General features: G+C 42.0%; 1 protein-coding gene across 7 annotated transcripts in view; it reads left to right on the top strand.

Moving 5' to 3' along the window:
• mark4b (MAP/microtubule affinity-regulating kinase 4b) overlaps positions 1–12234 on the top strand; it is a 43888-nt gene that overhangs the window by 25746 nt on the left and 5908 nt on the right. For 4 of the 7 annotated variants that reach the window (XM_035623805.2, XM_047335444.1, XM_047335446.1 and 1 more), the window contains exons 4-15: positions 217–265; positions 508–573; positions 1550–1620; positions 2160–2216; positions 2517–2753; positions 3105–3224; positions 3342–3441; positions 3927–4036; positions 4935–5124; positions 5261–5481; positions 6043–6146; positions 8730–9008. In XM_035623805.2, coding sequence (XP_035479698.1) covers positions 217–265; positions 508–573; positions 1550–1620; positions 2160–2216; positions 2517–2753; positions 3105–3224; positions 3342–3441; positions 3927–4036; positions 4935–5124; positions 5261–5481; positions 6043–6146; positions 8730–9008 — 1604 coding nt within the window. Of the gene's footprint in view, positions 1–216; positions 266–507; positions 574–1549; positions 1621–2159; positions 2217–2516; positions 2754–3104; positions 3225–3341; positions 3442–3926; positions 4037–4934; positions 5125–5260; positions 5482–6042; positions 6147–8729; positions 9009–10415; positions 10499–12234 lie in introns of all 7 variants that reach the window. The other 3 variants (XM_035623801.2, XM_035623802.2, XM_035623810.2) reach the window with 1 other exon arrangement.

Genomic DNA, 12234 nt, shown 5'->3' with positions numbered 1-12234 from the left:
AAAACCAAAATATACTACTGCAGCATATAACAGTTTATAGTGCCATTATTCAATTAGAGTTATCCTTTATGCTCTATAGTTTAACTATTTTTTGAATGTTTTTGCAATTTACCTTTGAAATATCCTGCACAGACCGATGTGAAATTTTATAATGGAGAGTTGACTGTAAAGAATGGAGTCTGACAATTCATTCTCTCCATTACAAATTTTTTCCAGCTGTTTCGAGAGGTACGCATCATGAAAACGCTCAACCATCCCAACATAGGTGAGTTACACCCCAGACAATCATTGTGTGTGTGTGTGTGTGTGTGTGTGTGTGTGTGTGTGTGTGTGTGTGTGTGTGTGTGTGTGTGTGTGTGTGTGTGTGTGTGTGTGTGTGTGTGTGTGTGTGTGTGTGTGTGTGTGTGTGTGTGTGTGTGTGTGTGTGTGTGTGTGTGTGTGTGTGTGTGTGTGTGTGAGACTGTCCGTGCTGACCTTTGTGCGAACATCTCGTCCTCTGTGCTACAGTGCAGCTGTTTGAGGTGATTGAGACAGAGAAGACTCTCTACCTGATAATGGAGTACGCCAGCGGAGGTGAGTGATATTCCCACCACCCTCATCAACATTGTACACGAGTATTGAATGGTGCCAATTTGATTCTTTACTTTGACTGAACTGTACAGTTCATCTGACAACTGAACGGTAAACAATTCAATGCCGTTGTCTCTATTTTCACTAGTGAGATGTTTAATTCTCTTGCTCCTTTGATCAATTGTTTACCGTGCTCTGTTCTAGTTTAAGCTGCTTCTCTATTTTTTTCTCTCTTCCCTTCTCCCGTCATCTCTCTTTGCTGCTCTCACTGTATGCTGTGTAATCTCTTTCTTCCAATACCTAATAAGGAGGCGGCAACTCGTCAGCTCACACACTGCCTTGTTCAACTCGACCTCAGCCTGCTCCTTACCTTTTAGGATCTTAAGCGTCAAATGAGTGCACACATGTATTAAGACAAGCGATGTGAAGAAGTTTGGTAATGTCAGGAAGGTTTTTCTAACATGCCATTGGAAATATAACATAAGATGTTGAGAATTTTTTTTAACGCTTGACTGGAATAGCTGTTTACCTTAAGGAGCTGAAACATAATGTTAACAAACCAGGAAGAACACAGATTTGAGGACATATCCTATATGATTTGAGGTCATAGTTTTATTCTACACATCCTGTATAGCTATTTTTCTACACAAAAAAAACTTTGTTCAAGCATGACACAATCTCTATTGTAGACTCATAAATCCCTGGCAAAATGTTGGAGAACATTAAAACTATGGCTGTTGCAGATACAGTTTTTGGGGGCTATGAAGCTTAAATGCGAATTTACCAGCAAATATTTTGGCATTAGTTGCAACACTATATTTTGCAAGCATGCAGCATTTTAGTAGACAACTAACTTTTTTCAGGTTGTTTGCAAAACTAGTAGATGTTTAATACATCAGATAAAGAGAAAAGTGATTGGAAGGTACATGGAGAATTGAACTGCATACTGCAGCATGTACTCATACTGTTTCTCTTTCAGGCGAAGTGTTCGACTACCTCGTGGCTCGTGGCAGAATGAAGGAGAAAGAGGCCAGAGCTAAGTTCAGACAGGTAAGTCAAACCCCCGTACCTCACTCATCCATATGCCCGCTCATCTGTCTTGTTTATCGCTTTACAGCGTGAGCCTCAAACTGAGAGCTCGGCTTAGATTCCAATGTGTTCAGGTGAAATCAGTGTCAGTGCTCTCACTGAATGGGTTCGGTTGTCTGTGCACAGTCACAGCTGTGCTTGTCTGGGTCGATCAAGAAGACAGGCGGAAAAGGTCAGATGAAGTCATGATGCTCACCAAAAGTTATATGAGATGTAACCTGAACTAAGTTAATGTCCATATGGCTTATTGTTGTGAATCTAAAACATATATTTCCACTGTGGCTCAGACCAAATAAAAAACAACCAAACTGAAGGGGTGATTACACAGCAATATATTCATTTATCCACTTTTTTATTTGTAATTGTGTTGAATTATTGGTCAAGGAGGTATGTGGGAATGTTGCTCCTAGTTTATCTGCCATTGGCATGATTTGCTGTACAGACATTATGTGGAATTGTCTGCTCTTTCTTGATGTCTGTTTTTCTTTCTGTTTCCTCAGATTGTGTCAGCAGTACACTACTGTCATCAGAAGAACATTGTTCACAGAGACTTGAAGGTGATTACACACACGGTGATAAGAAAAGAATACAAATGGTCCCCAAACACTCTTTAGATAAGGATAAATATGTGAAGTTTAATGTCTGACTGCATGTATTCAGTTTTCACATATTAATCAATGAGATGGTAACAGACATGTACTGTAAAGCTGATATCTATAACTCTCCATATTTAGGCAGGGATTTGTAACTGAAAAGAAGTTAAAAACAACAGCTACATGCAAATAATGCAAACCTTTTCAGTAATAATGCGTGATTATAGGTTTTCACGTGTTTCACTGTGTTGTTGTTTCCTGCAGGCGGAGAACTTGCTTCTAGATGCAGACGCCAACATAAAAATAGCTGACTTCGGCTTCAGTAACGAGTTTACTGCAGGCAGTAAACTGGACACGTTCTGTGGCTCTCCGCCCTACGCTGCCCCGGAGCTCTTCCAGGGCAAGAAGTACGATGGCCCAGAGGTGGACATCTGGAGCCTGGGGGTCATCTTGTACACGTTGGTCAGTGGGTCGTTGCCCTTTGATGGACAGAACCTAAAGGTGGGCGACATGTGGACTGTGATACAGAAGAAAAATCAATGTGTCACAGACAAAATGAAAAATGTATTTTAGATAGATTCACTTGTTACGCATTTTCATTTTCTTACCTTCTATTAAACACCATCAATAAATCAATAAAATCAGTTTCATGAAAACCAGTCTAGTTAGCAAGATGATCTAAATAACCATGTAAGACAAAGACGTTGTTGTAGTCACCGAACTCTATCTTAATGTGGTAATGCAACTGGCAAACAATCCTTTAAAGTTTTCCATCGACATTTCATCAGTTTTATATCCACATCTTCCCATCTTTTTGTGTCTCATTGTGTCTCTCATGTGTGTTGTGTGCAGGAGCTGCGGGAGCGCGTTTTGAGGGGGAAGTATCGCGTGCCCTTCTACATGTCCACAGACTGTGAGGGAATCCTGCGCCGCTTCCTCGTCCTCAACCCTGCCAAGCGCTGCTCACTGGAGGTGAACAGGAAACTTTACAGCAACATGACTGAGAGGCACACAGTGCAAATAAAGACAAAGACACCAATAATCATCATAACAATCAAAACACACTTTCTCCCTCTCTTTCCTCACCAGCAAATAATGAAAGATAAGTGGATCAATGTCGGCTTTGACAGCGAGGAGCTGAAGCCCCACGCAGAGCCGGTGGAAGACATCAGCGACACTGGTCGCATCGGTGAGAAACGTATACTTCTTCATGATAATAAATAGTATTTATCATGATGACAGAAATATTGGGGGAGGGTGAACTGGGATGTGGTCAAGGGCCCTCTCAGCAGACTTCCACAGGCCCGGGACAAAGAATCTGTAGTAGGACATGTTCAAATGCTTCCATTTCAAATGCAGCTGTTTAGATGGTGACTCTGGGACTGTTCAGCATCCCAGGGAAAGCTGACACCAGAGTTCTGGTCTATTCTATCTCACCACGCTTCCTTTACGTGAACATTGTATGGGATGTCTTAATTTATTCACCTGAAAAGCTAAAGTGGACAGACATGATGTTTCAGGTCCAGTGTATGAATCAGGTGCTTACGGGTTCAGACAGAAAAGAGCACCGAGGTTGAAGTTTTAATGATTGCACAGAAGGTCAACCTGCGTCACTTGTGGCTCGCTGTGGAAACTGTGGAATAACCGTTTCAAATTGAATTTGTCTCGTGTCAGATGTTATGGTTGGGATGGGCTTCACCAGAGACGAGATCAACGATTCTCTGGTCAGTCAGAAATACAATGAGATCACCGCCACATACCTGTTGCTGGGACGCAAGAACGAGGTGAGTGAAACAACTTGATGTGTTTGTTTGTTTGTTAGTTCACTTTCTGTAATCGTGTAGTTCGAGAAGGTGTTATTGGTCTAGGCAATTCAAATTGATTACTTGTTTACAGCTGTATTGTGTCACAGTCACGACCGGATCTTAATATGATTTTAACACGATTACATTTACACATGGTATGATTAAGTGTCACACATTGAGATCTGTCCAGCTCACATAACATCCTCCTCTCATTTCCACTGGGCCAAACAACAGCAAACAACAAAAGAAAGATAGAAGAAGAATAGTTGAAGATGATAACCATCCGTCATGTCGTGTCCGCTTGTCCATTAGGTCTTGTCTTCACTCCGTTCATAAGTGAATAACGTTCATAGTGGGGTACCAAGGAGAGGACTTCTTTGTGTGTTTACTGCCCAGCTGTTTTCTGGCTGGTTTGGAACAGTCTCGCACAATTACATCTTTCTGCCCATGTAGTTGTTTTATGTGGATTGACAATGCGTTTGTGTTTACACATTGTTGTCAATGTGGTCACATGCATGCCTGACCAGTGGCCCCCTCCAGAGGGGGCTTGCCGATAGAACAATCTGTCCTCAATCTCTATTATGTGTATTTACACCTGTACTTTCATGTTGTCAAGCAATCCCATCACTCAAACCTCCTATTAAATGGCAGGTGCAAATGGAGTATGTTTGACTCAATGTACTAATGTGAATATTTGTTCTGTTTTTGGTCTCAGCCAGATAAAGAAATGCATTTATCTGGATGTTGGTATTAATTGATCTGGACTTACTTGGCCTTGGATACAAACCTGGGTTGTTGCTGTGAACAACTTAACCAATGCCTGTGTCCAGTCATGTTGTAATTTTAAATCTCCTGTGTATGTCTTTCTGTATCTCAGACTGACGGCAATGAGTCTCAGACTGGCAGCAGTCTGAGTCTAGCTCGAGTCCGGCCCGGCACCATCATCAACGGAACCAGCAAACACTCCACCTCCTCTTCCTCCTCTGGTGCACCTTCTTCCTCCTCTGGCCACAAGGCACAGCGCAGCGCCTCAACATACCACCGCCAGAGGCGACATTCTGACTTCTGTAAGGCAAATTTCACAGATTAGAGACATAATGAGGTTTAGCATGATTAGTTAATAGTTTAGAGTTTGCTAGATTGATTCTGAAATGTTACCAGGGTGACAAAAATCCACATCACTGAGAACTCCTTTGCTCTCAGGTGGTCCAGCGGTCCCAGTGTCCACGCACCCCAAACGGAGTCCCAGTGGTGTAGGCGAAGGTGCGGGTCTCAAAGAGGAACGGATGTCAATTCGCAAGCCGACCACAAACACCACCGGCTCCCGTAGCATCCCAACCCCCTCTAGTCCCATGGTCAGCTCCGCTCACAATCCAAATAAGGCCGAGATACCTGACAGGCGCAAGGAAGTGAACTCAACCGCAGTAAGTATTTTTGTGGATTTGATGAATCATCCAGTGTAACCATACAACATGTACAGATGGCACAGATCCTCACAGTCCTCCTAATCCCATTTTCTCAGATTACAGCGAACTGAGGCTACACTGACACAGATTTCATAGAGAATACTACATCCTCCACAGAATATAGCAGATATGAATAGAAAAAAACTTGCATAGCTTGAGGCGAATAACAAACTGCAGATTATTCCAACAGAGAAAATATAGACATTATGGTTGTTTATTATAAGTATCAAAAATGGTTTAGGTTTGAGTTAAAGACTCAAGACTGAAGTCAGATTAATCCGAGATTAACTTTAATGTTGTGTGCAGCAAAACTCATGACCATCTGAGGTCAAATTGTCAAGGAGGGACATTTTTCTTTTCAAATCGTGTCAAATAAATCGTAACCGGAGGAAGGGATACTGGATTTTCTCCTGAATTTGAAGCTCTCTTTCCACCAAGATAAAATAGACCATTCACATATATTCAGGAAATCATGTATGCATTTTATTTCATGAATTTTTGATTTGATTCTTTCTTCAGAATAACAACCCTGCCAGTGCCATGACTCGAAGAAACACGTACGTCTGCACAGACCGGTCCAGCACCGACAGACACACACTGCTGCAAAACGGCAAGGAAAACAGGTGAGAGGAGCACAGGTGTCAGTCCATGTCTCTGCTCATTATTTGACTGCATGTTCGATGACAAAATCCCCCACAGAAGGCTGCTGTGCTCCATGACCTCTTTCCAAGGGTTGGCACAGGGTGGTGATTCTTGTTATTATGATTAGCAGGTTTGAGAGCAGCGCCATCATCACAGCTCTGTACCTGTGCTGTCTATCCAAGCTAGACTCAGGATTCAATTTATTTCATTATTGGACAGACACATCTTCCCATCAGTTCACACAGCGTCCAGAAAATTTTAGTCTGTTTGCCACCATTTTGGAGTTTGTACCAGTTTTCAAACTTCACTGTACTATGTATTTACGCTCCCTGGAGGAGCTCAAGGATTCTGAGTTGAGATTAGAATTAGGTGTAGTTAAGAGGAAGGGATGTGTCTTGGCTAAAAATCAGGTATCATCCATCAATTCAATTAATGGAATTACAGTGTTGAAACAACAGCAAGGCAAACTTGGACATTACGAAACAAATTGCAATGAGGGCAATATATTCATATTCATAACGAGTACAGGTTGTAAGTAAAGTGTGTTCACATTGGTTGGTTTATAAATCTCCCTTCACACAGCTTGTCTTTTATTGCGCAGAGATTAGAGAGTGTGTCTCACAGACATTTTGTCTCTTCAAGAAGGGATGAAAGGCTTAAACCGTGCGCAAGTGAGTGTGTGTTTATGTACTCGGTCTGTTGTTGTGACAGATGGCTGTCTGCTTGTCAGTTTCAGAGCATTGTAACCCCCACCCCCTCCTTCCCTTGGTCAGTCTCTAACTTTCTGCCATCTGACCTCCGATAAAATCTTCCTGCACAGATTGGGTGTGAGGGGGAATGTGAGGTCAGATTATGCAGTGCAAATGATTTTAATTCAAGTAAAGTTTTACTGAATTTCATTGATGAAATCTGAACTAAAAATCTAGAACATCATGGGAAAATTGCAGCAAGAAGAAAGTACTGAATATTGCTGTGATTTAATTCCTGTAGAGTGACGTAAACTGCACAAACATGCTCAGGTTTACTGACATGATGCTTTAATTAAAGAGAAAACAAATGAAAAGAGAAAAAAATAAACATCATAGTGCTCTGGATGGCACGTTGGCACGTTGGCCCTCTGGCGTTACATTCAGACTGCAGCTCTGTCCTCTAAATGAACAGGTGGCAGAAGGGGGGGGGGGGTGAAGAGTAAAGAGCACAGGATGAAGTGAGGCTGGGCACTGTGCCAGTGTAACCCTTGCCTCAGAGGCCTTGTCAATGTGATGCCCTGCCAGAGTGGTTGATGGGACAAACATATGCACACACTCACACACACACACACACGTGCAAAGTTATGTTCGGCTCATAAAAATGTGCATGCCAGTTATGAACATTACAGCAGTGAAAGTGCACTGGAGAGACACTGATTATGTGTGTCGTACTGATTATATAAAACATACAGGTTTTTCCATTAAACACACATTACTGTGCACACATACTGTACATTATTCACACAGTGAACTAGTGACTCACCCAGTATAAGTGACGTCAAAACAAGATATATTGTAGACAGTAAAAAACACTCCATAAAGGCCAGTTTAATGTAGGCAAATGTACACAGTCAGGAGCCAGAGAGCTGGCTGCTCAACCTAACTTAAGTGTACTTATTTCACATTTTGTCAAAGAGTTGTTTGTGTGTTTATATAATGAACTCTCGAATTCACATGGTTCTAATTATTTGACTATATTAATCAATGTAAGTTTATGTCACTGTAGAAATAGCTAACAAATTTAATGTCGTTATTGAATGCAGATGTACAAATATTTTTCTTTAAAAAACAGTGCTGTAGGACCGACTGATATGATCACAGATCACTCCTGTTAATGTCCACCCGTCCCTTCATTTCTGTCACGTAAATGATTTAAATGCTTCACATTTAAAAGCACCGCGCTTTAGAGGAGGAAAGAAATCCACAAGAAACCAGTGTCGGTTTAAAACAGCAATCTCAGGAGTTAGAAAGACTGCTGAAAACTTTTTTGGGGGGGCGTGGTGGCACTGCAGCAGGCAGCTAGGTCACACTGACATGAAATGATTTTGCTCTGTAACGGCCGCGTCTCAACTTAACCCACCTAATGGTTCTGCCCCACTTGAACCTTGTGTGTGGGTGTTATCTGGAGCGTTATGAAAAGCAGCCGCAGGCCACCAGCCAGAGTCAGGGATGGAGGTGTGTGTGTGTATGTGTGCGTGCGTGCATTTTAATTTTGAATTCAGTTGGTATTGATCCACATTCTACACCAGAATCAATATTAGTATTGGCACTAGAATGAAAAAACTCACAAGCCAAAATGTGTATCATTTCACAGCTAAATATGCTGCTCTTCTGCAACTGTATGTAACATATTTGAACAGTCTGCACTGTGATCATTATGTCATTAGTGTTTATTCTTTTTTAACTGAGAAAAAAACATATTCTTTAATAAACAATAGAAAGTAGAACAATTGAAGGCATTCACAGTTGTTCCATTTGCCAATTTGAAATGGCATAATTGTAACTATCCGCTCTTCCTCCCCTCCCTCCCACCAGTACCTTATCCCGGCGCCTTCCCCCTGCCTCCCCTTCCACCCACAGCATCGCCGGCGCCTCTGGGACCTCCTCTTCATCCTCCACCCCCTCCTCCCGCCTCTCCAGGGGATCCAGTGTAAGGAGCACTTTCCACGGAGGGCAGATAAGGGACCGTCGTCCTCCCTCCCACGCACCCTCAGCTTCCCCGACGCCGTCACACGACGCCAGCCCACTGCCCCATGCCAGGACCCGGGCCACGAGCAACCTGCTGAGCAATCTCGCCTCCAAGTTGACCCGCAGGTAAGGGGAAAAGCTGGAAAATTGGCAGGGAGGGAAAGACTGAAAGTTCTCTATATGGCCTCGGTCAGTAGTTTAGCATAAAAGGAAGTGAGTTGAGAGCATTATAGCTGGTAGAAATCAAGAAACAACAGATAATAAATTCATTTTAACGTTCATGTCTCATTTAAATTTGTATTGTCAAGGGTTGTTTGTGACAAAATGATTATTATTGCATTGTATGTCCAAAGGCTTGTAACAGGACAGTTTACCTTATTTGTTAGAAACCTGTACATGATGATCATGTAGCTAACTGTGCTACCTCTCGCCGGCTCTTCCTTAACAAGTACTAACCTAACAGCCTTCCTCCTCTATTAATTAAAGCTTTTCAGAAGCCGTCAGACTCTATCCTTCTAAATCTCCGACCTGGGTCTAATAGTGTTTAAACATTTTGCTTTTTTTTTATACCAGCAGCTGTAGGATTTCTGTCCATTGTACTACCAGCTTCATACAAAATGTGCTTTTAAAATCTGTCTGAACCTTCCCATTGACAAAGGAAATGTAGCCCTTATGAAATATGAAAGCCACTGGAAGTAAAACCATTTCTCCGGCAGAGAAGCGTTCTCTCCTACTATCAATTCCGCCCTGATAAAGGGGATGGAAGAAGGCACTCTGATTGGTTTATTGCACTTAATGCCCGGAACACACCCATTATTAATTAGGAGACTAAGCTCCCCCCTTTTGATGGGACCAAGTGCCTGTCGCAGTAACCTTTTTTCCCCTGCAGCTAAATCAGCAAAAGTGGATTTGCACACGCTCTAAATGCACTTGTGCCATGAGCTTTTGACCATGTGCTCGGATCGTTGAAGCAGAGCCCTGAGTGTTAATTTGACTCTGGGAACCATAGGTTCTACTAGATGACAATCTGCTGCTCGCTTCCACTAGCAGCAGAAACACTCCACAGTCGTGTCAAAGTTCTCTGTTAACCAATCGAATCTATGCAGTCAGACTGTGAAGTTAAAAAAAAGAAATAGTTCAAATGCAGCTGTGTATCCTGTACTTTACAGTTTCTGACAATTTAGCAAAACCTATTAGACCCAGGTCTGTTGATCAGGAGACATTTTTGTCTTTCACAGTCGGTTCTTCTTGGCTGCTAATTGTTGCTTTACCTGTTTGTTTGTTTGTTTGATGGTTCGATTATTTAACAAGTTTTGCTTTTCCTGCCAGTCACCTGCCAATCTTCTGTCCTCTTTCTACAGTACACACAGTTTGATTTATACTTCTCTGCCTGTGCTTCTTACTGTCTGTCACCTCTGTGCCTTGTTCCTCCCTCACTTGCTTTTATCTCTCATTCAATGTCTCTGACTCTGCTGTTATTTTCCATTCCTCTCATCCTCTCTTCATTTCCTTCTCTTCTTCCTCTGCACCTAGGGTCACTCTTGACCCTACTAAACGTCAGAGCTCAAACAAGTCCATGTCGGGTTGCACCCTCCCACAGGGGACAAAAACAGTTAGTAAGTCTTCCTTTCCCGTGTTTTCTGGTTGCTTATCTGTCTGTCTGTCTGCCTGCTAGTGCATCATCATCACCCCCTCTACTCCTCATTCGCTGTCTGTAGCAGGCTGGAGTTTAGTTATACAAACATTAACCTGAGCTGAAGCTACTCTACAGGAAGAAAATGAATCAGGGGTTGAGTTAAATTCAACCTGCAGGTTTCTGGCTCCAGGAAAAACTGCAACTGGACTGAAACTACTGTCAATTGGAAAAAAAAACATTTATTTTTTTAGTTTGTTGACATTTGTTGATAAATGATATGGACGTTTGAATGGAGAAACTGGCATAGATAAAATTACGCGGTGAAAATATCTGCCTCTGGTTAATCCAGTGAAGTGGATACTTCAAAAATCACTCTAATACAATAAAAGTAAAATCTAGACTCTGCAGCATCCCTTACAAACTGACAGTGTTCTAAGATGGACTTTCAGCAGTATTAAGTGCTTGAGCTGATAAGTGGAAAACCCTGGCCCACTCGAGACTCACCTTATTCTCTAAATTTAAACATTAAACTTTGCAGATTGTGCCTGTAAAGGTGTAATTGAGTCAACACTGTTAGTTACTTCCAATAGAGCAGCTTCATCTCAAAACTCAGCTGCCGTCTGTCTGTCTGCTTGTGTCTCTGCTCGGAGGGCTTTATGCTGTAGTTCTCATTAGAGGCTGTAGAGGTTTCCTGCTTCCAAAAAAAAGTATTGGGTTTCTGGAACAACAGGGTTTGGGCTTGCTTTATTGTTAGACACCAGTTGTGAGTGGTAGCATTTCTTATTATAGAGAAAATGTCTATTAGCTCATTTAGGGAGAATACAATATTAAATCATTCAATATCTTTTTTGACTGAAAAACTGTCAATAATCAAAGATATTTTTTAAAGTTAAAGTAATAGAAAATGAAGGAAACCAGGAAATATTCACATTTAAGAAGTTGGATCAGGTTCTTTTTTTACTTTAAACTAAACAGGGATATCAATAGTAAAGCAAGTAAAGTGACTTTCAGATTGTAGTCGTGAAATTACAGAGAGTTTTTAAAAAGTTTTAGTCTTAAATGACCCTCGGCCTACTGTAGGTTGTAAAGACGCTGTCTGGTTGAAACAGGTGCAGTTGGTGAACAGGCTTCAGCATCATTGCACTTGTCTGTAACGTGTAACATGCAACGTACACAAGTACGTGGCATATGTCCGAGCACTCTGCAAAGGCAGATGCTTGTACAGTAGGAAACATCTCAGCCCGCACCGGTCATCCCGACGGACTGACCCAGCGTCACTGCCATTTTAAATCAGGATTAGTTATGTAACCAGGATTTCCTTCTCTTAAACAGGGATCTTGCACAGCTCACCCTCAAGACACAAGCAGATTGTTCTGTCACACTGCTGCTGCTGCTGGCTTCTCTATCCGTCTCTCGCCATGTTGCTGTCTCTTTTTCCATATCTTCTTCCACCCCCTCTCCCCTCTGTCACTTTGCGCTCTTCTTGCTCTCACTGCCTCACTTCCTGTCTCGCTCAGCTCTCAGACTTCAGACACACGTCTCAATCTGGCGCACATACAGTCTATACACAGTCAGTTGCTCTGTGGAGTCTGTCACTTACTTTCAACATTCAAAAAATATTATCATGATTACAGCTGTTCAACAGAGTAAAGATGTGTATTGATAAAAATAGGGCCATTAAAAAACATTTGTATTAGCTAAGCTTTTTTTTTCAGA

This window comes from Scophthalmus maximus, chromosome 11, assembly GCF_022379125.1.
Source record: "Scophthalmus maximus strain ysfricsl-2021 chromosome 11, ASM2237912v1, whole genome shotgun sequence".
In the NCBI taxonomy this organism is placed as follows: Eukaryota; Metazoa; Chordata; class Actinopteri; order Pleuronectiformes; family Scophthalmidae; genus Scophthalmus; species Scophthalmus maximus.
This window is presented reverse-complemented; position numbering and strand designations above follow the sequence as displayed.